The sequence below is a fragment of the Strigops habroptila genome, chromosome Z (genome assembly GCF_004027225.2).
Source record: "Strigops habroptila isolate Jane chromosome Z, bStrHab1.2.pri, whole genome shotgun sequence".
NCBI lineage: Eukaryota > Metazoa > Chordata > Aves > Psittaciformes > Psittacidae > Strigops > Strigops habroptila.
This window is the reverse complement of record NC_044302.2, coordinates 29134067-29161288: the sequence shown is the minus strand read 5'-3', so window position 1 is coordinate 29161288 and position 27222 is coordinate 29134067. Positions and strand designations below refer to the sequence as shown.

The window sequence follows — 27222 nt, the reverse complement described above, 5'->3', positions numbered from 1 at the left end:
CTAGCCTTTTATTGTTTTCCTAAGAAGGTAGATCTCTCTGCTTCTCTGAGATAATGCAGTTTACCAGGACCTGCATAGCTGCAGAGATCTCTAGTAATATCCTGGACCAGGTGTAGGAGGAATAAATCCCTGAAGCTCTCTGCTGGCTTTATAGCGACAGGCAAACATCACAGAGGCTGTGCATGCTAACAGCTTGCTGCATGCTTCTTATCCCACTCTGCTTCAGCCACATGGTGAAGGAATTTTGAGAAAAGTCAGTCAGACCATGCCCAAAATGTCAGGAAGATCTCAATCCGCTTCAGACAGTCCTATGCCATAGACATCTCTAGTGTCTCATGCTCAGAAGGACGAAGACGTGGTGGCTGGGTGCAGCTTGGCCTTGTAATGCTGTGTAAATGATGAACAGAGAGAACCTGATTTATCAATCTAACTGATGTATGTGGAGCAACTGTTTGGATCCTCAGGAAGCGGGGCTTCGGGAGGAGATGCCTTTTTTGCCAGAGAAAGTGAACTTGCTTTTGTCTGGGTTATTCAAACCACATTCCTTAACAATAATCCCTAAGTGCAAACAGTGTGGATGGACAGAGGGAAAAAGGAAAGAAAAGAAGACATCGTTGAAGGCATTTTCCTTTCATTCCCTCAGATCACTGAATGGGTCAGGCAACAAGGACAGGATTAAGAGCAACAAGGTGAAGAAGATCCATCCCGTTAGGTGTTCAAGTACAGGAAAGATAAATTGGTTTTGCTCTTTATTGCCTTTGATCACTGCTGTGGGAACTGGGTACCACTCATGGGACATAACAGGGGTAATTTGTCTCCTTTCACACTAAGTGTGAAGAGCAAAGCAGCAAGAATTGTGTCATCAATTTCTGATCCAAGTTACAATCTTGGCTCTCTTTGTTCTTCAGTTGATTTTTGCAGTCAAGAAGCAAAGATTATTCCTTTTGTTTGGTCCTGGATACTGATTTCATTAGGATGAGCTGACTAATGAGGCTCATTGATTTGTTGTCCTCTTTGGCAGATCTATTATAAACAATGTGGAAAGAGAAATGCTTTGGCTATTGTTATTTTGTGGATAGATTGACAGGTTACAATTTGTTCACAGAACTACATTTGCATGGGGGGAAACCAGGAGAGAGCATATCTTTGCCCCTTCAAAAGTTATGAAATAGCAAGTGGTTTTACTTAGGAGTGTGTTCACAGAGCATAAAGAGCTGCTGTCTCTGCTGTTTTGTTAGCTGGAAGAAAAGGACCTTGGGCAAGGGTGTGAAAAGGATGCATGACCTTTTGTCATGATTTAAGTTCTCCTTACAAATAAGATTGACTAATAGCTTTTAAATTTCTTTTTTCTTTTTCTTTTTTTTTTTTTTTTAAGAATCCCATTCATTTTTTCTAATATTGCATGTGTTTTGTAAGTGGGAATGGATACTGCATTTAGATTTTTTAATTATTTCTATCGTTACATTTGTCTTGCTTTTTGATGTCAAAATGCATTGTAGGTAAGTGTGAGTATACACCTGGAGTTATAGAAAAACTCTTACAGCTGCAGTGTCAGAGTTTGAATCCTCCTTATGCTGCCACACATCTCACAAATAAAGAGTGGCACTCCTCATCCCCTGACCATCTTTTTGCTTCCTGAAATGAGTGACAGTGGGTACTGAGTCAGTGTCATAATGACAGGTTTCTGGCTTAGCCTGTAGGCCAGAGTACCAGCTTGGGGTTTTTTTAATCTGTTTTTTTTATTCTTAGACTTGTCCAGTTTGGAAGGTTCTGACAACAATTTAAATTCCAGCTAGCATAACTTTTGGAGCCAGGGGAACATTCAGGACTGTCCCCTCTGCTAGAGTTAGTAGCAGGGAAGGGACAGACACACAGAACAAACTCAGCAAAGCAGCAAAGAAATTAACACACAAAAATATGTAAAAATTAAGCAAAGCAACCTCATGATCTAAATGTGCTGGAAGATGTCAAACCATTAATTTTGACTGTCTCCACATTACTGGTATTTTGGAATAATTTAATTTGGCTGTTATTCACAGAAAGAATATATTATTTCCGGGTTTTGTTCCGACTTAAATAATTTTTTGTTGTTTTGGCTGTTGGCAATGACTCAAACCCAATTTATTTTTCTATCTGTAGAGTCTATGTTCTTCCATGTTCTTAAATATATACCTAAATGTAAACATACAATCAATATTTCTGAGTGCAGAGAAACTGCTCTAGTAATTCAAGTTAGACACATGGTTAAAAGTATTGTGGAACTGGTTATACTGAAAATGCATATATAAAAATTGTGATATATATGATACATATATAATCTTTAAGACAAGCATTTTCTCCTCCAGAAAGTACACCCAGGTATTCTGAAATTATTATTAAACAGAACAGAACGTATTAAAATCCTTATTTGTAAATCACAAAGTTGAACTATGTCTAAAGTGTCATGGTTTTTTCCTTGAAAATCTATTAAGTTTTAATATTGGTCCGTTATTTTGAATCCTTATTTAAACAATAGTGGGAGAGAAGGGAAAGAAAATGCTGCATAGTGAAAGCATAAAATAAAGCAACAGAGAGTGAAAAAATACAGTGAAAAGTCATATACTCCATCCAAAATAAACTTCATGCAGGTTGTTCAATACAAAAGGAATTGATTAAAAGATGACAATATAGTCTTTGATATGAGCAGCTGTTGGTGAGATAATTTGCTTTCTTGCTGCTAATATGTTCATGAATTTTATTAGGAAAATCTGCCTCATGTCTTGCATGCAGAGAAAGGACAAAGGACATAGCATATTGCACGGATGATGCAAGGAGTACAGTAATACAAAACATCTGGGTGGAGTGGATGACAGTTAAAACTGATGTTCAGTCTATTAAAAGAGCAATTTTCTTATGGTTTAGTTTTGCGTTTTTTCTTTTCCATGGGAAAAAAAAACCCAAACATTGATAGATTTCTCCTTGAAGAAGCAACTTCTTTTTGATCCACTCAAATAAGTTTGCAAACCTGAATGATCTGTATGAAAAATCTTATACATCATATTTATGACAAATCAGGTTTAATGGCAGTGTATTTTGATTTTAACCAGAACTGCTCTTTGCACTAGTAACCCTATGTCAGTTTCCACAGGAGAAAATTTGTTTATTGATAAATTCTGAAAAAATATGTGCTTCTCTCACACTAGCATATGAATTTAATATTTATTGATTCACTTATTAATATAAATGAATAAAATACGCTTGACTTTTTTCAGGTTTATTTCATAAATGAGTACCTATCTTATTAAGTAATTAGCAGATAAACAATATATAAGCACATCTCAGGCATAAATATGTAAACTTTTTGATTTTCAAACATTTCTTGGAAACTGGAAGGCTACATAAATGGTTATGAGTAAGCGCACACATTTCCCAGCAGTGATGAAACAAAGTTAATTCCCCCCTTTCCCCCCACCCCCACCTCTGATTTTAAAATCCATACTCATGCCTTCATTTTTGTCTAGCTTTGTCAGAGGATATTACTTGTTTGTATTCTTTCAGCCAGTGATCTTGATAGTTACTTAAAATATGGTAACTGGGGTCTGAACAAGTACCTGATGTTCACTGCGAAACAAATTCAATCTGCATTAAGGAAACTCACCCTACAGTTAGAAGTGAGAACGTCACACTATGCTGTCTCCTTTCTATTTTGCCTTTAAAAAAAGAGCTGCTAAGGCATAATTGGTGGATTCTTTGGTGCAAATTTAACAACTACCAACTACCACTCAGGACAGTGCTAACTCACTTGTATGCACTCTTCACTCCCTAGTTGTGAAGTAAATCTCTGATTTTTTTTCAAACCATCTTCCTGTAAGCAAAGAGGGAGGATGATTATAAGGATTTGTTGATTCTTGATTGCATGAATAGTAACTCACACCTGAATCACTTGGGCATTGAAAAGAGCAATAAACTCCAGGTTGTAGGACCCCAAAACACGAAAATCACTTTTGTTAAGGTTGTGTTTTGCTTAGTAGTATTGCAAGAACTATACTCCTCGCTCAACTGAATGTTTTGGCCTACCAAAAAAGAGTATATAAGTAGCTATACTGTAAAACCACAGAAAGATTTAATGTACAGTAGGGAAAATAGCCCATTCCTTTTTCTGCTGGTAAAGAATACCACCACTTCTAGACATAGCGATGTCATATTTTCTTATCCTCAAAATTTGCTTTTCACTTTCACTTCTCATTCAAGAAAGCTGAAATATCAGCCCTTTTCCTCTTTTTCCGACTCTGCCAATCTACCTGTTCTTCTAGAAATCCTAAGTAGCCATCATCTAGCAAGCCTGCCTACTTCAGGGTAGATCAAACAGTTCTCTTGCAAAGGTAACATTTTCAAAGATTGGTGTGTGAAACTAAACAAATATTTGTGTGACTCTAACTGACACATGTGGAATTCATATCTACAAATATCAAAAGGGTACCTAATTAGACATGGGTGTGTGAAAAAACCCGATTTGTGCATGCATATTGTGTATGCTTGTGTATAAACAGTCATTGCACAAATATATGACTAATTTGAGTCATTCTAAATTTTTCACTTCTTTTCTTATTCTTCTTTGCTCATATTGTTAGCTCCTGTGAGTCATGATTCAGACAGAGGCTGCAACATCATCTAGAAGATGTTCTTCCTATATGCCAGGCAAAACCCAATGTCAGAACTGACTTTTTTCCCTGATAACTGGTATTCATATCTTACATCAAGTAAAGGTTCCTGATCTCTTTTAGTAATTCACAGCTACAATGATGAGGCTTTGGTTTCAATATTTTCTTGTAAAATAATGTTACTGTTTTGGTTTCTGCATGTTAGAGGAATAGATTTCTTTGCCCTGTTAGAAGCTGAGCAATATTTTCTTTTGCAAGAAGCTATACATGTAGTTTTGTCTGTCTGGTAAGTAGTTAGTCCTCATATATGCAGTCTGTTTAATGCATTCTTCATATGCTTTGTGTGACTCAAAAGACCATCTTTTGCTCTTGTATGCATATAAGGCTTTTGACTCTCAGTCACTGAGCAATAACAGCACTGATTTAAGACATTTACATCATCCACCTGTCTGCTCCCATTGCCTTTCTGAAGGTAACCGACCTGGTAGAACTGGCAGAGGGGAAGATGTTTCCACCCTGGGCTTTTCCTGAGCAAATCTTGTTTTCTGAGCACAAACTCACCTTTTCATCTTAAAATCCAGTATCAGACTCTGCGGTGTCATGGTTGTCAGGACATGTTTCCTTCTAGATAGGGTGTAAATCTGGGGAGAAGGAGTGGAGAAAGCATAAGGCAGCAAGATTCTTTAAAACAGTGCAATTTGGTTCACTCGAAAGGTCTTTCTTTGTGTTTCTTGTGAATCTAAAATAGCTACCCCCTTTTCCTTCCCATCATGCATCACTCTGCGTTTTCATGTTCAAGACTCCCATAGAAGCACTTCTTTGTGTGGAGGAGTTTCAGATGTATACCTTTGAAGTGTTTCCCAAAGATCAACATCATTATAGTATTAAGTTTACAATCTTATGGTTTGCTGTTCTCACCTTTCCCCATAATAAGTTCCTCTTAGTATAATTTAAATGCAGGGCAGCAGCTCTTGTGGCATTGTAAAACTGTGCTTTCTTATGGCATGTTTGTTCTTGTTGCTTCAGCATGCTCTCACTCCAGTGAGGGTTCCTTTTTACAATTTGTAATTACGTGCTGAAAATAAACTACAGTGGTATTTCACTCCCTTTAAATATTTGAGTGGTATGCTACAGCAAGCTTTGAAGAAAACCCACAGGTTTGCAGTACTCGTCATTCATGACATCATGAAATAAACTTTTATATTCCCTGATGGGTACTTAGCTGTCTGACGGATACTTGTATAATGCGAGGATTTCTAGGGGCAATTATATATACTATTAATATGAAGAATACTGCTACTCTTCTCATGTCATCTGACTTTGTTAGATGTTCTGCAGCTTTATAATATGTTATTTTATGTCATATTATGTCATGCTGTTGTACGCTAAACAACTGCATAAAGCCATTGACCTTTATACTAATTTCTTGATGTAGCATCTTGATTTTGTTGGGAACATTCAAACCGAACTAAAGTAACATTAGTTTGTGTTCTGACTGATTGATTCCTTAATATTTTCTTTTTTTCTTTTTTAAGGTAAAAAAGTCATAACAGAGCCTACAACTGTCAAGCTGATGACATCTCTGAAAACTGACAGTGTGAAATTACCACCTGCCAAAGTTACTCTTAAACCTCCTGTTACTGAGACTTCGACTATTGAAGTGACTGTCACCAAAATAGAGGTTCCTGCTTTGGAGGAAACAACCCTAGAGCCTGAAGAAGATACAGAAATGACTACTGACATGGCTGAGGAAGAAAGGGAGATGGAGGTGCTCATGGAGAACATTCAGTTAACTACCCTTCTACCTCAGACTGTCACAGATGGCGAAATAAGCACTTATGATACACTGGGAAGGACTGAATATGATGCTTCACCTGCAGAGAGCACATCTGCAGCTTTGGAACTGGAGCACACTTACTCTGAAGCAGAATTGCCCGAGGAACAAGGTAGGTCTGAAAGCATTGAGGACGCTTTCTTGACCTCTATAATTTTTCAGGATAGCACAGCTGTAGCTAAGAGTTCCACTGGTTTGTGGGAAGATACTGAAACAGGAGATAAACAAAACCATGATGCTGATAATCAGACTGAACAAATAGAAGTGGGTCCCATGATGACAGCTACAGATAGCTTGTTACCAACTTCTCGGAGACAGTTTCCCAGGACAGGGACTTCAGTTTCACTAACAAAAGAGAGTATATATCTTGGTGCCCACTCAACAAAAGAACCCACAAAAAAGTCAATGGAGGCAAAATCTGACAAGAAACTTACAACTGTTGTAATCCCTAAAGCTTTGTTCACTGATCAGTATGATCTCACTGCAGAGAGGGAGGGCAGAGAGAGCCTGTACACCATTATGCCTGATAGAGTTTCTGGCATGGCTACTGGTAGCATCCCGGAATCAGATGTGCCTGCTGCATCAGAGACACTTGTAGACGAGAATGCAGTAACCACTGGACAATTTTCTACAGCAGATGAGTCAACTTCATTCATTAAACTTGGTTCTGCAACATTGTTTGATAATGAGGCGTCAGCTCAAGGAAGCAGAGAGGACCTGAGAGATATGCAGCCTACAGTGTCATCTGGAGTACCTGTATCCTTTTCTGTATCAGCTGTTAATCAAACAGGATCTGAGGCCATCACTCTCTCAGGAAGTACTGTTTCTCCTCAAAACCTTGGAGAAGGCACCACATCTGTTATCCACTCATCGCAGCGAACAGAAGGATCAGCTGCTTTAGAGGAGCAGGATAAAACAAAGGAGCCAGAAATGAGAACAATAGATGTTAAGATCACTCATGCCACAGCCATCATTCCTACTTCTTTTACAGCAGAATCTGAGGGACATGCTGCAAGTGAGAAGTTCACACAGGTTCCTCCAGCTTCTGGCATGTGGCTGCTGACAGATAAAGATCAGGGGTATATGACAGAAGAGTCTTCTCGTACTGAGAATATACATGAGCTAGATACAGAAGATGGCATCTCTGGAATGGAGAGTACATCATCTCCAGGGCAAATTACAGAACATCCAGGAGCTCTGATTTCAGCAGTTATAGATGAAACTGAGACAAGCATAGAGAGAGCTGAAGCAAAAAGTGATGAAGAAGCTGTATCAGCCAATTTTGATCAGACTAAATATATTACAGGTGTCTCCTACACAAGCAGCTCTTCAGATTTGGAAATGATCACAGTATCCAAACTATCAGCGGGTGAAAGCAGTGCAACAATGAAGTCTTTTAGCTCCTCAAGTGTTACTGTATTACCAGCTGCTGTGCCCACAGTCATGGAGGTAACTGAACATGAAGGAGATGAAACATCAGGATGTGTTTTGGAAATGTCTATTCCTACTCCAGAAGCTGAACAAAGCGAGGCTACTGAGATGTTGGTGGCAACATCTGAAGAAGTCTTTACTGAAATGGAGGTCTCAAAATACACAGTGACAGAGGAAGGCCAGACAAGCACTGCAACATCAACTGAGGAGTCAGTGGCAACACTTCAAGACAGAAAAGGAACACCACCAGCTGGCACTGGAGAGACAAAGGAATCTATTGTATTTACAGATGTAACAGAGGTAGATACTACAGTTCCACAGAAAGAACATGATGCTTCCCTAGTTCCAGCTACTGTAGAGAGTGAGATCACTAGAGATATGCAAGTTACTGCTCAGACTCCTTTTGATGGTATCTTTCATGCAGAAGTGCCAGAAACAACTGCAAAAGACAGTGATGTGTTCCCAGAGGAACCCTCCACAAAAGATCAAGATAAGGAAGCAGATACTGCTAGAAAGTCTACTTTATCTGTGACATCTGTCCAAATACCTGAACAAAGGACGGCACCAGGATCAGAATCATCTCAAACAGCTGTTCAGGAAAAACAGGATGAGGCAGGTTCAGCTTACGATGAGACATACCCAGTGACAGAATTATCCGTGCCAGCAGTGAAGGTCACAGATTACGGAAGAGTTCTGGGACCTGATGAAACTAGCACCAGGACCTTGCATCTCACAATGACTCCAAACACTGAAATTGCTACTGACCAAGAAGAGAAGGTAACTCAAGTGACGCCTATAACAGTGGGTACCCAAGCAAAACCATACGAAAGCAGAGGAACCCCTGCCAGAGAAGAAGACAGTGATGTAGTGAGCTGGGAATCTGTGTTGCCCTCCTATACGATGCCAACAGGTCATTCTACTGTGGAAAGCACTACTCATCTAACTTTGGGATCTTCTCCAAGCCAAACTCTGGAAGGTTCAGGAATATCAGAAGAACCTGGAGAAATCAAAACAGCTATATTTTCAGCTAATGCAACAGATAAGTCAATAATTCTCAGCGATGTAACAACACCTTCTGTTAGTGCTGTAGACAAAATGCAGTCTACATCAGCATCCAAACCTTTTGTTACTCAAAAGTCACCACGTATCATTCCTGAGGAAGAAGAAGAGGTAACAAGCAACGACATCATCATAATTGGTGAATCTATTTCTCCCAGTAAAGCCACTGCTGATGACGATCTGACAGGAAAGATGTTAGAACCAGAAATTGATAAGGAATATTTTACAGCATCAACTGCTGCTGCAGTTGCACGAGCTACTGCACCACCCAAAGTGAAGGAGGCCACAGAGGCTTTACAACCTCAAGAGGTGTCTCCTCCTACTTCACACCTTGATAGTGGAAATGACATAAAATTGTACGTTATTCAAATCACAGGCAACGATACAGGTAAGATTTTGCCTTTTAGAACTGCAGTCCAACAGAATGGACAGTTTCTCATAATCAGCTGGTGTACTTTAGAATATACTGCAGATGTTTCTTGGATCACTGAAGGATGCAAAGTGCAAGTTTTATTTAGACAGCGACTTACTAAATATTGGTAGGTCTATTTTTCTATCCATTAAGAAAACTTCTGAAATGTGTTATATGTGTGGTTTGGGGTAAGATTAATTTCTATACAAGAATAAGTATGAAATTGATGTATTTCCACTTATAAGTCATTATGGCTATAGTCTGGTTTTCTTGTTTAATTTTGTCAAGTCACTGATTTAACTTCAGCTACCTGTGAAGCAAGCATTTTAATTTCACAGCTTCCATTTCATGCATACTAGCCCTAAACAAACCACTGGATTATTTTAACATTCCATTAGTCTGTAGCAATTAACAATGCCATGTACAGTGTGGTCAGCTAAAAAAGGTTAAGGTACTCTGCTGTGTCCACAAGTGGACCTCCTGTGATTTGGGGGAATGGGTTTTGCATGATTTTGTAGCATAACTTATTTTTTTTTAAGCTGTTTTACAGTATCCGTGATGCAAATTGAGATAATTTTTAGTTTCATTACATTTTTTTTAGCTGATGGCATTGTACATGTGTATGTAGCTTCAATTCCATGGGTATTCAGAACAGAATATGAATATGTCTCCATAATGAAATAGCTGAAGGCTATACAATTTTATATTAAAGTAGCCTGTCAACTGACTATTGTTTAAGGTGTCTTGGTAAAACCTTATATTTTAAAATGAAATGTAAAAGGACTGACAAAAAGGATAAAGCTGAAAATATCTCTTAGGTTCGATGTTGCATTCTATTGAATTATTTTACAGCTATTTTTAAATTATTTTATTTTTTGAAGGAACACAGTAAAAATTCCTTTAATGTTCTATATGCAATGTCTTTGGGTGGTTATATAAAAACCTGTTTTCTCATTGGTTTTTGGCCATAACATCTGTATCTTTGAAGAACTCATCCAACAGAATCCGTAATTTATGGAAGTCTTTTGGTTGGTTTTGTCAGATTTGTGCTTGGTAGAATTTAATTCAAAAATCAAAAGGCAGAAGTAGTTTCCTGGAGATGTGCCGTATCAGTGTTGGACTTTTCATACAGTGATTTTTGTATCTTTATTCGCTTTATGCTTATTTTCCTACTTTATATTTAAAAGATGCAAAAATGTACAAAGTCATATCAGGAGCAGCTTAACTTTCTATTTCAGAAAATAATAGTTCTGTTATCTTAATGTTTAAACACTACTTCTGTTTCTGTGGTATACTGTTTTTTTCTGAAGCTTTAGATGTTGCCAGTGTCTTGGAAGTCTCAATTAAATGAGACAAGTTTGGTAAGTCAGAACAGAAGGGTAATTTCTGAAGATTAGAGTGAAGCCACATATTAAATACTTTTCTACCTGTGGAAATTTGGTTAATTCGGCTTCGTAATCAATGGTTGGACTGTGTAGTAGTGAACTATTTTTCCTTGTTACATTGTTCAGTTCTATTACAGTTTATTGCATATGGGAGAGTGGGTTGTGCTGGGCAGTGGTATGTTCCAGGCAGACAGAAAGAAGTAGGATGGTTTGGGAGAGTGTGAAAAATTGGTGTTTTATTCAAATAGTGCACAAGGTATATGGTGCAGGATTTCTCTGCATATAGATCAAGGATAGTCTTCTTTCACACTTTATTCAGAATGGTGTGGGTACTGTGATTCATTAAATTAAGAGTTAGTTCAAGATGGATTACCTCAAGGACAGTGGATCAATGCAGAGCTGCTCTTCATCGGTACTCTTGTTTTTACTTGGGTGATCAGGTCCTTTAGGATTTTCCTTCTGCATCTTCAACAGCTTTCTAAAGCTGTGCATGATTTTCCCAGTTATATATGTACATATGTGTGGGGGGGATGTTTGTATCAGTGTTAAAGCTCTACATCCTTAAAATTCTACCTTTAGGAATGATTTAGTCTGTTAGCATAGAAAAAAACATATTTTTCTTAAAGTATTATGAAATTATTCATATGGCAGTATCTGTATTCTATTTAAACATAAAGGGACTTATCACATATTTAGTGTAAGGCCAAAAAGAAGTTTTCTTTATTTTTATGTGTTCAGAATCTGACAGTGGAAATTCCTTCATTTAGCTATCCACAGAGAAAAGAAACCCTATACCTACTTACAGCAAGTTAAGTTAGAGCTGTCAGAGATTTATTCTGTTTCGGGATTAGGATTAGTGTTTTCTTTTCTTTGTCCACAAACGAAAAACCTCATCTGAAAAATTCTGTCAAACCTAGTTTTGCTTCTCTGTTCCTCAGTCCATAAACATTTCTTTGTGCTGAAGAAAATGTACACAGAAGGTGCAGAAGAGGAATGAATTTGGCAGATATCACTAATACATGCCTTTCACTATCATAGAGTTCAACTTCTTATTCTATCACTCTTCTTTTGAAAATTGATCTGCAATCATACAGGAACTACCTATATTGTATCTTTGGCTTTTTTTTGTCAGCTAAGTGGGAACAAGAAATACAGCTTTCATCATTACCTCTCTCTGATAAAACAAAGTTTTTTCCTCCCTCTATGTTTTCAAGGCAACATAGTTTAGGATTTTTAAATAAAATAATCAGTGATGACTATAAGCAAAGACCTTCATGATTTTCAAGTCAAGAGTCCAAAAGTACCTCCTAAGAAATGACAATTTGATTACCAAAGCCCTTCAAATAATAGCTGTTTCAAACAGGAATAATAATGAGATATTTGCCATATAAGAAGAATTGGGTATAAATTAATGTAATATTTTCCTTTTTGTGTATGCAGAAGTGTTGCAAATGTTTATGAGATTTAATATTTTTTCTTCTTTCTTCACTTCCTTATTACTCAGCTTTTGCCAGAAGCAACAATTTAATAGAGAAACAGTGCTCAGCAGAAATATGGTACCATGTTTTGTTTACTATCAGCTATATCACTTAATTACAGTAAAAACTTGCTATTATAGTGACACAGAGCTGCTCTCTGAAGCTCCATTTACCATCTATAGTGTAGGCATAATAATATTTAAGCACTTTGTGGAGGTGCTATTAGGTTTTGTTAGTTATGAGTAACATTTTATGCTCCGTGTAAAAGAGAAGGGTCCAACTGAATGGAGTTTTGAGAGATTGAGACATTTTTAGACGTTCCCAGCAAGCAGGACAGAGCGTATTCCTTGTAGCACAGGAGTCCCTTTGCCATCAGTGGGTGTCCTATTTCCCATTGCTGCTCTAGGTCTGATGAGTTCACCTGTGGCCATGCTGATGACTGTGTGGAGTGGGTCCAGAGAAGGGCAACGGAGCTGGCGAAGGGCCTGGAGCAGAAGTCTGATGAGAAACAGCTGAGGGAACTTCAGGGGGTTTAGTCTGGAGAAGAGAAGGCTCAGGGGGGATCTTATCACTCTCTACAACTACCTGAAAGGAGGATGGAGCCAGGAGGTGGCTGGTCTCTGCTCCCAAGGAACAAGCGATAGAACAAGAGGAAACAGGCTCAAGCTGCGCCAGGGGAGGTTTAGACTGGATGTTATGGACAGTTTCTTCCCCAGAAGGGTGCTCAGGCATTGGAACAGGCTGCCCAGGGCAGTGGTGGAATCACCGTCCCTGGAGGTGTTCACACACCGTGTGGATGAGGCCCTTAGTGACAAGGTTCAGTGGTGGCCTTGGCAGTGCTGGGGCAATGGTTGGACTTGATGATCTTAAAGGTCTTTTCCAACCCAGATGATTCTGTGATTCTATGATTTTATGCACTGGTAGGGCTAGAAATGGGAAGGATTACTTGCACATTTGTGAGTCTCAAACCCTCACTAAACTGGCACCAACTTCACTGGAGCACTTTGAAATCTTTGGCTGGAATGTGCTGTCAATGTATGGAATGTTTTATGGATGTATGGAATGTGGGGGATCTTATTCTTCATTATTATTGTAGACTCAAGCTGCATTTGAAAGACGTTGAATCTTGACTGGGTTAAGCTCAGTTAAATACAGTGGCAAGGACCTTAGGCTGTCTTATACACCCCTCACATCCAAGTCTACAATACCTCAGTGTACACAATATATAACTGAAAGCTGATATTAAATATTCTCAAATTTTTTAAACAATAAGTCCTTAAATTTATTAGTACTGAAAAAGCTTCTTCTGGAGGACTCCTAGCTTTTAAAATGCATGCTTGCAGTCAATGAAAACTTCCATAAAGGAAGTTTCAGTTACCTTTAGATAAAAAACTTTACCCATGGAAAGAGCAGCAATTTGGGGGCCTGGTGGAAGGTCAAGCTCATTAGCTGAAGTTCTGGAAAATGCACTGTAGTGCAGATGAGAAAGAGCACTCCGCTGAAGCTGAGTGGATTAAGCTGCTTATTTGTATTAGAATACAGCAGTTTTCATTGAGAAAACGTATTGTACAAACAACTGCTATATTTCCATGTGAGCAAATGTGAGGCAGGTGCACAAATTAATGAGGGATCTAAGTCATGCTTTTACTGACAGCCTATGGCACACAGGCAGGTCTAGGGCAGGTGCTCAAATTAATGGGGAAAATAAATGGGGAAACATCCCTTTTTATGCTACAAAAAGTGCCACACACATGTTTCATAAAGAAGGAGCTTGGGACTTCATTCACTTGGGTAGAAAGACAGGATGTTCCCTCAGGCTGGTGACCATGTTGTGAAAATGAGAAAGCAAAACAGCACTGCACTGTGATGTGTTATTGCATTAGCAGCTTTTTGTTGCATCAGATAGGACAGAAGAGTTTGTCTTTCACTGCTAAGATGCAAACCTTGCCACCTCATGCCCTTGTATGTTCACATAGCTCCTATGTATTGTAGAGGTGAGGGCTGCTGCTGTTGCTAGAAGGTAATGGATTAGCAGCTGAAAAAAAACCGCAGCCCAAACACTGAAGTAACTTTTCAGCTCATAAAGCTTTTATGAGCTGAAAAATGCTTGTGGGGGTGTTGTTTAACAGGGGTTGAGGGGCTGCTGGAAACATAAGTTCCGTCTGTATCAGGAGTAATTTGCACACCTGCATTTTTTGGAGACATTTAAAAGTCTTTACTTAGTGAATAAGTTTCAAAGTGCTCATTGGACCCTGGGACTCACACCAGCTCTGTCTGGTTTCTTGTGCCCTCCAGCTTTGAACAGAATGAAATTGCAGGAACTTGTGCTTTGTAGATGTGGAATTTTACAGAAAGAGGTTACAAACCTTTGTGTTTCAACATGCAATTCTCTGACATGCATATTTCTGTCTTAGCAATGTAAGAGGGCATGTGGAATTTGAATGAAATGCAGATGGTAATGAGTCATAGTCGTAAACCTTAACAACGAAGGCAGAATAGAGTCTTTTCAGGTCTGTCTTGGGCCTTGTCTTAAAATTCGTGTAATGCCGTTGTCTTCACAGATCCTTCTGGAGGGCTGTCTCAGATCATCATTGCTCTCTTTAAGCCTAATTCCAATATCTAGCCTGAATTGCTTCTTGGCCAGTTTATACTTGTTTATTCTTGCTAGCATTGTCTTTTGCTTGAATAGGTCTTTTTAGTGCCTGACACTTATCCCTTGATACTTTTATTTCTCTGTTTAGTTATAGAGAATAACCATGTTCCCTTTCAGCCTTCATTTTGCTAATTTCTGAGGGGTGGGAAAGTGGAAATGTGCTGGGAGGAAAGACGCTGGCTCTCTTCTGGAGACTGTGGGTATCGGGATGGTGCTCTAACCAGGCCAGACAATGGGGTGGAGGGAGAGGAGCGGCATGCCTTGGAACACCATTTCCAGGCAGCACCTCACTTGCAAGAGAGCCAGTTTAAAAGCATGCATTGTGTAAGCTTCTATCTATCTGCACCTGTACCCACATTATTCTCTTTTAAGGTTTTTTTTTTATGCCCACTGGCAAATATCTATCTGGGCACTTTTTGTAATATACACACATGTGCTATGTGCAATTTTTTGTGTACCTTTCAAAAATTACGTGTATTAATTATCGTGTTAGAGAGACTTCTGATGAAGGTGAGGAGACTTTGTCTTTTATGTGCTGAAATCACCATTTGTTTTCACTCAAATGAAGAATATATGCTACTGAAACTAACTGTTTATTCATAGGACCTATTTCAAATTGAAGTTTGTTGCAAAGGAAAGTTGTTGTCTCGTATTCACTGCATTCTGCTGCTTTATGCAGTGTCTGATAACATGCCCAAGTGGATGTGTAAGAAAAGGACTTTCCTGCTTGTGCAAGCTGTTCAGCTTTCCCAACAAATGCTTAATTCTTGATATCGCTGTCAGCTATTTAAGACAAGAAGAGTTACAAATTTAACTAAGCATCGTGTTGAGCTATTTAATTTGCAAGGGCATTTCAACTTGCATGCATTTGGATGTGGTGTTCCTGTCCCCTCCCAACCCATAGACATAGTTTACTGGTACAGTGTAAATAGGCTGACCTGAATTTGTTTCTAGTGAAGCAACAGTCAAAGTGGCCTCACATGGGCTGAATGAAGTTCTCATCTTATTAAATGCAAAATTTCCTATTTATTTAAGGGAGGGCTTGGCTGATTTCCTTACTAACTGTAATGTTCCAGCTGACATTAAGAGCATGGCAGCTCCTCATCAGCTTTGGAGGAAAACCACATTGCCTGGTGGCCTGAGTGTGCTGCAGTCAATGGACATGGTCTTATTTCAGTGTTTGCTGTCCTTCCTGGTAGTGTTTTGTTTTGAGCCCTGGGCTTCTGTGTTCAGCTGAGAAAGAAAACCACCTAGTAGTTTTGAAAGGGGGCTGACAAGAAATCTGCAGAGGGGCTTTTGACAAGGGCCTATAGGGACAGGACAAGGGGGAATGGCTTTAACCTGACAGAGGGGAGGTTGAGATGAGCTCTTAGGCAGCAGTTCTTCCCTCTGAGGGTGGTGAGGCCCTGGCATAGGTTGCCCAGAGAAGCTGTGGCTGCCCCATCCCTGGCAGGGCTCAAGGCCAGGTTCGATGGGGCTTGGAGCAACCTGGTCTAGTGGAAGGTGTCCCTGCCTGTGGCAGAGGGTTGGAACTGGATGAGCTTTAAGGTCCCTTCCAAGCCAAACCAGCCTGTCATTCTACAATTTCAAATGAAACAACTTTCTCAGTGTCTGTTCACTACTCAAGTTAATTTTCATGCCCTGAATGACCAAAATCTCTGTGTTATTCATAAAACATGGTATAGATATCGCCAAGTTCTCGTTTTATCTAGAGTAACTGAAGTGTTAAATGCTAAGTAACACGGCCAGGTTCTGATATCATCTTCCCCAGTGTAATTACACCATAGTAATTCCAATGAGGTGATTGAGAGCAGGATTGTTATGGGGGTGTGGGAATGGTAGGTATCATAATGTCTTCATAACATTTTTAACTTCTAGTTAATTCAATAATTAGATAATTTTTTGACTCAGAACAAGTTTCTGTCATATATTTAGCTTAAAGTAATAGACCTATTTCTTAACTGAACTGGTTGGAATTTTCATATATTAGAATACTCCTGTTGTACTGATGCTGTGTAGGGCTTTTTAAAGTAGGTTGGGCACCATCACATGTAAATGATATTTAAAATTCAATAGCAACAATTCCCTGTTTGAATGCAAGCCCTAATAAAGACATAATTGTAATAAATTCAAGCTTTTGGTACATTGGTTTTCAAAAACAAAGGAAAAGAAAAAAAAAAATCCAACCCCATATCCAACAGAGCTGAACTTTGAGGCTTAGAAAGTTTCACAAGCAGCTAAGACTGTGAATAATAATAAGTAGTCTTTAGGCCACTAGTGCTGGCTCTTCCTGAAGGCTTATTATGGAACAATAATTTCTTTTTTCACATTCCTTTATAGACTTCCATAGATACGAGGAACAATGCTCTCACATTAAATGCTGTTCAGAGGATGCCTACATATTCCCTGCTGGTTTTGCATTGTTTCCGAGGAAACGTCTCAGATCTAGACTAGGGATTACACATTTCTAGCTTTCTTACAACTCTTTTTTTATTCATGAGAGAAATGAAAGGATTTTATTCATAGGTACCATATAGTTTTTCATACTTCTGTTGTGAAGGAGACGAATCTTTTTAGAAGTTTTGTTTGCACATGGAGAAAGTCTTAAGAAAACCTATTGTAGAAAAGATGAACTGTCTTGTAGATGGAAACACAATCTGATTTAACTTTTCTTGAGGAAAGTGGGTTTTTATACCAAAGTTTTTTGAATGTGTTCAGATTGTAAAAAATCTTACTACTTATGATGAGGATATAACCTTTTTTGCCTTTCAGAAAACATTATCTATACCATTTTACTTTATGTGGAATGATTCATTGGAGATAGTGAAACTCTGATTGAATACAGAATGTGGTCCTGGAAATGTAAATAAAAGGATTTTTGTAAGTGGCTCAAACCCAAAAGATCTCAATAGAAAGTCATTCTTTTAACATGGGTCACTTGATAATTGTTCTAAAAGCACTTTAAAAGTATCTGCTGGCTATTCTTTTTGAGTATGTTTTTTAGTGGGGTCTTTTTTACAACTGTTCTTTGCATGGTTTAGATTTAATTAAATTAATCCTTGTTAATCCATCTAGGCATTTTTCTATCTTTCTCTTTTTGGAAGTGTTTAGATGATAAATCTGATTAATAATATATGTAATATCCACTGGTGTCTTTCAAGATACTTGTGATTATTTCCTCGTACAAGTCAAGATGTGTTCAAAGTGAGTGCTGCATGTTTTGTGTCACCTTTGGGAACATGGAGCTGAAGTTATCTATTTTTTTCTATCGAGTAATTAACAATTTTTTAAAAAAACCTGCTCAGTGAGTTGTACTAGGACTTTTCTTACAGTCCTCTATTACCAATATGCTTAGATGAGAACTCAGCTTAAAAATTGTATCAAAATTTCTCTTCATTAATGATTAAAGCTAAAATCCCTAAGGAGGGGAAATGCAGTTGGAACTTTGTTCCTCAGGGGCAATCTTCCATGCCTGCTTTGGTATTACCTCTGCTGTACTTCATTACTTTTTTGTTAATCAACCTTAGCTTAAAGAGTGCACAAGAAACACTATTTTTTAGCTTTTTAACCATAAACTTGGATTTTTCGTATAGTAACTCATCAAGGAAGAGTTCCATAGTTTCAGTTTGGGCATTAGGAAAAGAATTTCCAAATACGTGATGAATTTTTTTTTTCCCAAAATAACAGTGAAGAATATGCCTATATATACACAGACTAGCATTGGGATTTTCTATATGCTGTCATGGGACTTCTTACAAGGGCCTGTAGGGACAGGACAAGGGAGAATGGCTTTAACCTAACAGAGGGGAGATTGAGATGAGATCCTAGGCAGAAGTTCTTCCCTGTGAGGGTGGTGAGGCCCTGGCATAGGTTGCCCAGAGAAGCTGTGCCTGTTCCATCCCTGGCAGTGCTCAAGGCCAGGTTCGATGGGGCTTGGAGCAACCTGGTCTAGTGGAAGGTGTCCCTGCCTGTGGCAGGGGTTTGGAACTGGATGAGCTTTAAGGTCCCCTCCAACACAAACCAGTCTGTGATACTATCATTCTACAATTTTATTGTAGGATTTTGTCTAAACTGTCTTATTCTTTTATTGGAAGTGGTGAGTGAAATGCTTCTTGGGTTATTCATGTATTTACTACTCAGTCTTGTAGTAAGTTTTCAGTGACATATTTGGATAAATATTAAATATTACGAGCAGAATTCTTAAATCCTTTAGAAATGATGTGTAAGCTTGATACAACTGACAGACAAGAATAAAGACCACAGATGTTTCATGTCTGGTGAAAACAGATAGCGGTAATGGGCTTGCAATGGTAAGTGACCCTGGAAAAAGTTGTCACAGTGTCTTTTACCTTAGTGCAGTTGCTCCTATTCATGCTTGAAGAAACCAAATTTAGTGTAAGTTTCCACAGAATTTCTTGGACTAATCATCTGCAAAACTAAATTTGGTTGATTTCATGTCGTCAGGGAGAAAGGCACTAATGTCAAATTCACCATAGTTTGGAAATTACTAAATTGCAGTAGGCAATGGCTTGGTTTTGCTGGTTGTGGATGCTGGATAAAGAAGTTCAGCATTGCCAAGCAATAAGCATTGCTGAGCATTGCAGTGCACAGAATGGATAGCAGTTTAGTATGATATTGAGTTACCAGGATTACCAGATGACCTAAGAGGGCATAAGCTAGTTGTATACTCTATCCTACATGAAACAGTAAAACTATGAAAATCAATGAAGCTGAAGTATTTTTACATCTCCAAAATGTTACTCAAGCATTTATTTGTTCTTACCTTAATTTAATTATTTGGCTTCTTGTGCTATTCAGTTTTTCTTTTTAGTTTATTCTGTCCACATTCAGATCCTGTCAAGTATGTACTAGTTCTGAGTCAGTAACCATATAACCAATCTTAGTTGGTTATAGGATGGAGTTTGTGCTAATAGGTTCATAGTCAAAAGTTTGCCTCTCTCTGCTGTGGCTTTAGTGCTGCACCAAGCTCACCACAGCTAGGCATCTATTTTCAGCTGTAGGTGGCTGAAAACTTCTGTTCTCATGTATTGTCCAACAAAAATGTCTTTTTAATAAATCAAGTGTTTCTAAAACCAGATTAATATTTTTCCAAAACAAATGTTACATTTTCCCAAGAAAAAATGAAACAAAATGAAACAAAACAAAACAAAACACCTAGATGGAAAATGTTCTTCTTCTAAAAGAAAAATGGAACCATTCCTCATTTTTATGTATGTGATTGTATTATTAAAAAGAAGCTCATTCTCTGTATGCATTATATGGTTTTTTTGCCAGCTCTGAGCAATGAAATGGTTAAATATTTATAGGTATAGTACAACTTGCTCTCAGATAAGTCTTCTCCAATTATAAGCTTATTCTAGAGTATTTGCTGCATCAGGCTTCTTTTTCTGCTGTGCTTTTCTTTCTGTTTCATCTGCTGTTCACAAGTCTCTGCAGAGTTCAGGAAAGTATGAGGATCAAAGGCACCCCAGAAGTTGATCCAGGTAGATATTATGTATCAAAATACTGTTTGGTACTTAATTTTTTGAAGGCTTTCAAGCATATGGAGCTGCTCTGCTTTTCCTAATATTGTGTCTGAAAGAGGGAGTCACACTTCTGTCATTCGTCCTGTAGCAGTGGGGTTTTTACAGCCTTACATTTGTTTAACTGAGAATCTCGTCTATTTTTAGGCTGCTTTGGACGTTTAATACCCAAAGCAATCATTTTTGTTAACCCCTATACCTAAATTTATACCTAAATTTTCCCTCCCTCCCTCCTTTCCTCTCTTCCTCTCTTTCCTCTTTCTTCATCTTTTTCTTTACCTCTTTCATTCTTTCTTTCACCCCAGATTTTAGTTGTAATCAATAATTTTTCATTCTCATGGGAGGGGATGCTTTTCTCATGTTAGTAGGGCCAGAACTGGTTCTTTCTTGTGCCATCCGTACAATGGCAGAAGCATTTGAGTTTGCCTCAGTGTAACAATGGTGTAAGTGTAACCAAGGGATGGCGGTGAAGCGGGATAAGAAAGGACAAGACCTGCTGATAGCTCACTGTTTCTACCTTAGTCATGGAATACCACACTGAAATAATTTTGGTGAGAAGTTGCTTTCCTTCCCAACCAGCTCTTCTGTTTACTAGCTAACCTGGTGAGTTGTCTTTGGAGTTGGACTTTTCCATCTATATACCCAGGCAGACCTGCTCATTCAGATACTGTGTGACTGTAGAATCTGTCGAATCTGTCTTTTTGCATTACTTCAGATTTCAGCTGAAGAAAATGATTTATTACTTGCCAGTTGTTTGTTTGTGGTTGTTTAGCCCTGCAGAGCTTTAGACTTGTCTTCTCGTAGGCAATAAGTAAAAAGTTGTCATTAGAAGGATGGTCATGTCAGGAGGCCCTTAGGAGGAGACACTGCTACTTGGAGTGTCTTTCTGTTAATGACATGTTGGAAGAGGAAGGAAGTGGGAATAGCTGTGCTTAGAATATCGTATGACAAATATTCAGTCATTATCTAGGGAACGGTACCCTGCGCTTGCTGGGGCTTAGACATGACACTGCAAGGCTGCCATTTTTAACAACTTGACATTTTACTCAATCTGTTTTTCTTAACAAGTTTACTGCTGTGTCAGGGAGGGGAACACAGGAAGCAACGAGGCTGAAGGAAACGCCAGGGATTGCCAGCAGGCTTCATGATATGCTTTTATAACAAAGACTTCCTCAATTCCTGTCATGGTTTTTGCATCATCATGTCTATTACTTTAGCATTCGGCAGGGGTGTTTAAGCCCAACCATGTAACCTAGAGCCCTGTGCAAAGCAGATGTCCACATCAGCAGCATCCACTTTCCACAGGTTTTTCTGGTTACAGCCAACAAGTCTGTCAAGATGGAACTTGAGGGAATAGTATAGCTGTAAAAAAGACTGCAGTTTAGGAAAATGCCAGCAATTAATACTCAGGGTTTCAATGGGACCATGTCTTGCATGGAAACAGAGACACTCAAATATGCTAAAGCTGGCTGGATAAGTGAATTGGAATAGGCAAGGCTGACCACCCACCTTGAATTATTTTCAATTCCTGCCCAGCCAGCTGTGCGAAAATTGTTCTTTTCAAGTGCTTCCTTCCAGATATCTACTTAAGTATTTGAGATTTTTATGCAGGGTCAATTTATATTCAGTTTTTTAATTATTATTTTTACTGCTGATGAGATTTTAGAAATGCGAACTTCTCTTTTGACTGTCAGAGGGAGAGCAATACATAAAGTTTGATAAAATTTAGAAGCTTAAATTAAAAAAAAGAAGCCTATGGAAACATGTCCTGCATTGTTAAGCATTTCGAAAGGGAGCCAAAGTTAACAGAATTTTTAGAAATATATATTCAGCTGGGGAACATTTAAAATGAACTAAATAAGACATTTTGTTTATTTATACTCAAAAGTATTCAAGAACTGTATTTTACTAGACCTCATCATACATACTAGTCACATTAACATGAGGTAGAAGGATTAAAATACTCAAAAATTTCATTATTTCTGGACCTTTCTTTGTTGCCTTTTACTTGGGTGTGTATAATAGTAGCCATGTTTCTATAACACCTTAGACCAGCTCCTTGGCAGTATTCCCACCTTTTCCTGACTGAGGATATGGGGTATGCCTGGAGCACCATTGCACTTTGACTGTGCTTAGGTAGGTTAATGATATTACAAGATGGCACAAGTTAGAAGAATTGCATCTACTGAAGGCTGACAGTTGGAATTTTCCTTCAGCGGGAAACATCTGTATTTCAAAATCTTATTCCTTTTGAAATGAGATGAAAAGAACAATTAAAAAATCCCTTTTCTATGAAACAAAACGCCCCAAAAGATGTTATCAGAATGTTTTATTTCTGTAAAAATGAAGTTTTCTGTTCCAATTTAAATATAATATTTTAAGGAGGAAGAAGCAGCTAAATACAAAGGTTTTGAAACAACAAAAAAAAATATTCTTGCACAGGGACCATCTTGTCAGATCACTACTTCTTCAGTATGCTTTTAAAACAAAATATATTCAATAAGATTGACAAATTGCTGGGGAATTCGTTGAGTTTTGTTTCGCTGAAAGAGTTTCAGCAAACTGTAGTCATAAAACTGCTTGAATCCACCCAGACTACAAATCTGGTCCCTGGCAGAGCTGAGGTTTAGGGGAGTCAATATGTGACATAGAGCTGTTAAAGACTTTCCTTGTGCTAGTTCCTCTCCCAAGCCAGATACGAGGCTTCACTGGACTTTTAGAGAGTTTAAATCAAATATTTTGAACTTATTCTACTTAGAGGACTCCAAAATATTTTCCAGATGAAATGGAGACACCTGTTGGCTTAATTTAAGTCAGCTGAATTTAAGTCTGCTGGCTGTAGGCTCGCACTTTAGAAGTCACCAAACTCATCAGGAGTGCTCCACAGATGTGCAGGGATTTAGACAGGACACATTAAAGACATTAGTTTATGTTACTCACAGAGTCTTAAACAAAAACAGTGTCCATTATTCTGTGGATTGTCTGTTTGGATGTGCTTTTCATAGCAGCTTCAATCTGCAGCAAGTCATAGAATCCTAGAATGGTTTGTGTTGGAAGGGACCTTAAAGTTCATTCAGTTCCAACCCCCTGTACAGACAGGGACACCTTCCACTAGACCAGGCTGCTCCAAGCCCTGTCCAACCTGGCCTTGAACACTGCCAGGGATGGGGCAGCCACAGCGTCTCTGGCAACCTGTGCCAGAGCCTCACCAAATTAACAATGCACAAAAATAGACAAGATAATGAATCATGTGTCTTCCTTTGGTCTTCACTGCTGCCTATGTGCTTTTCATAGGATATTTTTACAATCTGTTCCTGCAACAACTTTCTCAAAATAATGTTTTTGAATGAGTAAGGGTCTGATCAATGACCCAATGTTCAGCTGTTGTGAAGCTGGAGACATCTGACTTGAGTTGTCATTTAACAGCCTTCATAAGCTGATGGTCTATTCTTCCACAATGAACTGAACCATTGCGCTAACTGCTAGATATTAGGTATTTTGTACATATCTGTACAAGACATGTACAAGAAAGAAAGGGAAAGAGATGAGGTGACATAACATGGTAAACTGAGTAGTTAACTTGTATGCATGGGGAAAAGCTCCCAGATTTTCTCTTTTTTTAATCTTAAATTATTTATTGTTTTTCTCTCTGAACCAAACTTTTTTGTTTTCATTGCAAGTTACTGCATTACCTTTTTCAGTCACTGAATTTGGAGAAATCTGATAGAAACCCACATATATACAATATTTTAATGTCATATATAATATATACAATACTGTAGTCATATCATTGTCTAAATCAACCCTGTTATAACTCTGTTGAAGCCCAAACCCAAATATTTCGGTTATGAAGTGCAGGAAGAAATTTGACTAACGCAAACTATTCTGTTTTTTCATTCTAACCTGTGTTGTGGTTATCAGTTCTTGGTAATGAATGTTATGGAGCTTGTGATAGTGTCACATTACGCAACAAAATGGACATTTTTGAAATGAACAGTCCAAAATGGTTTTGGTCTGTTTTTTGTCTTTTTTTTTTCCTTTTTTAAATCTATTCTAATCAAAATATGAAGCCTGATTCAAAGTCCGCAGAACATTTTATGAATCTTTCTGTGAATTTCATGGGTTTATTGTACTTCTAGTTCTTACTTCTAGTTCTAAAAAAGACTGAACTCCGTTACTTGTCAGAAATAACTCACCGTGTTGCTCTAAAGCAGTGAATGGACAAATTGCAGGAATCTATTCTGCTATATGTAGGATGCCAGATTAGATATTATCAGTCCCATTTTCAATGAGACTTCACAAAACTGTACTAAATCCATAAGTCTTTTGAATGGAATACTGTAGCTTTTGAAAGCTTGGAAAACATCATAATCTGTGTTCTATTTAACTCTCTGTTAATTCTTCTACAGCTGCATCTCTGAAGTTTGGGGGTTTTTTGAGAGAAAATGCTTTTTATTGCTTACTCTCTCAAAAATCATCTTTCTCAAGAAAGAATGTTGCTACACATTACATGGTTTTGGGTGTGGAGAAGTTAGCTTGTCCATCAGTAACACAGAGTCGATTCTATATCTGATCCAGTGACAAATTAATGTGGGTTTAGAACCAATTGTCATTAGGAAGGTTGTATTGGAAATTAGTGCCCAATCAGTCAGTCTCTCTGTGATTATATGTAGCAGCAGTCAAGTCTTCTTGTGGCTAAAAAGCACCCTGTAGACAGAATGATTTCCATTTCTTGCACATAGTTGACTGTTATTGAGATAGATGCCTATTCCATACAGGTAATTTAAAACATTTAGACATGTTAAATGGATTAAGGAACACTCTAGGCTGCATATACACTCATCTACCTATCTGTTCCATCTCTATTTCAGAGCATATGTCCTCGCTTTCCTCAATAAGAGGCTTTACAGATAAATCTCCTTTTGGACTTGTTTGGATTGGCAGTCTGAACTGACAGCCCTTGCTTTTCCTACTTTTTAGCTAGTTCTTTTTCACTTTCTTTTTCTTGGAGTCATGATAACAAAGCACCTCTTTAAACAAGTGTGCCTTTTGGCTTGTTTGCTGTGATAATCTGTGAACTATTGATAAACATATTTAGAAGTTAAACTCCTTCCTTTTAAAGTCCTCATTTCATCTCTTATTAATAATCTCAAGTCTGCATGTTTTTACTTGCAGCTGGAATGGACATGAACACAGTTAGGGGCAACATGTGTCAGCTGCATCCAGCCAGTTTAAAAATACTGCGAATTTTCTTGTGTCTGCCCTAAGGTCTAACAAACTAGTTCAACAGATAAGAATTTTCTCTCCTGTATTCATATTTTACAGTAGCACTTAGGTTTTCATCCTAGTGTCTTGCTTCTTCTTAAAGGACAAGGTAATATGAGCTATATTGTTACATAGATTATTGGCCATCTCTGGGGTTTAAGAGATTTTCCACAGCTATTATTCCTGAGCACTGGAAACTTGATTACTAACATTGAATAATCAAAGCTCTAGAAAGGAGAAGAAATTCTAATTTAAAAAAAAATAAAAATCAATTTTATTCATTACTATTTTTTAAAAAGCTGTCGGTTTGGGGTTGGTTGTTTTTTTGGTTGGAAAAAGAGCCCAAACAAAAATGCTTAGTATTTAGTGAAAGAGCCTTCTGAAAGTTAATTATTGGAATATCATACCTTTAGCTAATGTTCTTTAATGTGGATCTTTGTGGCATGTGAGATCTTGAAAAAGCTAACAAATTTAAAGTAAGGTCTGATAGAGATCTTTGCGTGTGTAAGAATTTGTATATGTCTTCTAGGTGAATTTGGAACAGATGTTGTTCACTAAATTTATTACCTGCCATAAATGAGTTAGCGTGAGCTAGTAATTTGAGGGACTCCCAGGTGTGCAGTGCAACAAAAATAATACACTGGTCAGAACTTGTTAGTCATGGTACCCTCCTACAAATTACAGCCTATCCAGTTCCATCCAGGTTTTATCCTTTTTTTAACATCTACTTCTGTGCAAAAGCATGCTACATGCTTTGTGCACACAACCCTAACAGCTGTGTATGAAATCATAGTTAATTCTTGTACTACATTAGCCTATATACCAGGTTAGTTATACATATTTCCTTCTTAAGTTGTGCACACAGTAAGCCATCTTTCTTGCCCATGCACATTTCTATATGTAGTTCTCTGGTTATGAATGTTGGTGCAGTTATTTTGTAGTGGATTTACTGAGAATCACAAACTCTCGAAGCTCCCTAGCAGTTCTGATTTGCCATCCCCCTTTCAATTAGTGAATTCCCATTTATTTTTGCATACACTGTTTTGAAAAGAAGGTGTACAATTCTGTGAAAATATGTTTCTTCATATGACTAGCGTTGCTATTTGCTAAAATTTGTGGAATCTGAAAGTGATGTTACTAGACATGCTTCTCCACATCACATTGCAGATCTTGGACAAAAAGCTAAATTCTTGCTTTTGTGCTTGAATGATATCTTAAAAGGAGATCTGAGAAGACTCAAATAAGTGGTTGCAGAAGATATATTTTTTCTGTGGCATTGGGCAGCCTCTGTAAATATTTCTAACCCACTGGAGGAAGGAACAGGGAGAAATTCTCTCTTACGAGAATTGTGTAAAACAACTTCTAAAACAAGCACTTGTGAGGGAGATTGTAGTTGTTTCTAGCCATTTAATGGAGCTGTCATAGCACAAAGTAAACACTAGGCTTTATTGGGGTAATATGGAATAGCCAGGCAGAAATGAGGTAAAAACCCGATTTTTTGTATTGTACTGGGAACACTGAA

At 38.1% G+C, this 27222-nt stretch overlaps 1 protein-coding gene across 2 annotated transcripts in view; it reads left to right on the top strand.

Moving 5' to 3' along the window:
• The window catches only part of VCAN (versican), a 108617-nt gene that overhangs the window by 45362 nt on the left and 36033 nt on the right, over positions 1 to 27222 (top strand). The window contains exon 7 of one of the 2 annotated variants that reach the window (XM_030512325.1): positions 6176 to 9352. In XM_030512325.1, the coding sequence (XP_030368185.1) occupies positions 6176 to 9352 (3177 nt within the window). The remainder of the gene's footprint in view (positions 1 to 6175; positions 9353 to 27222) is intronic. The other variant, XM_030512326.1, reaches the window with a different exon arrangement.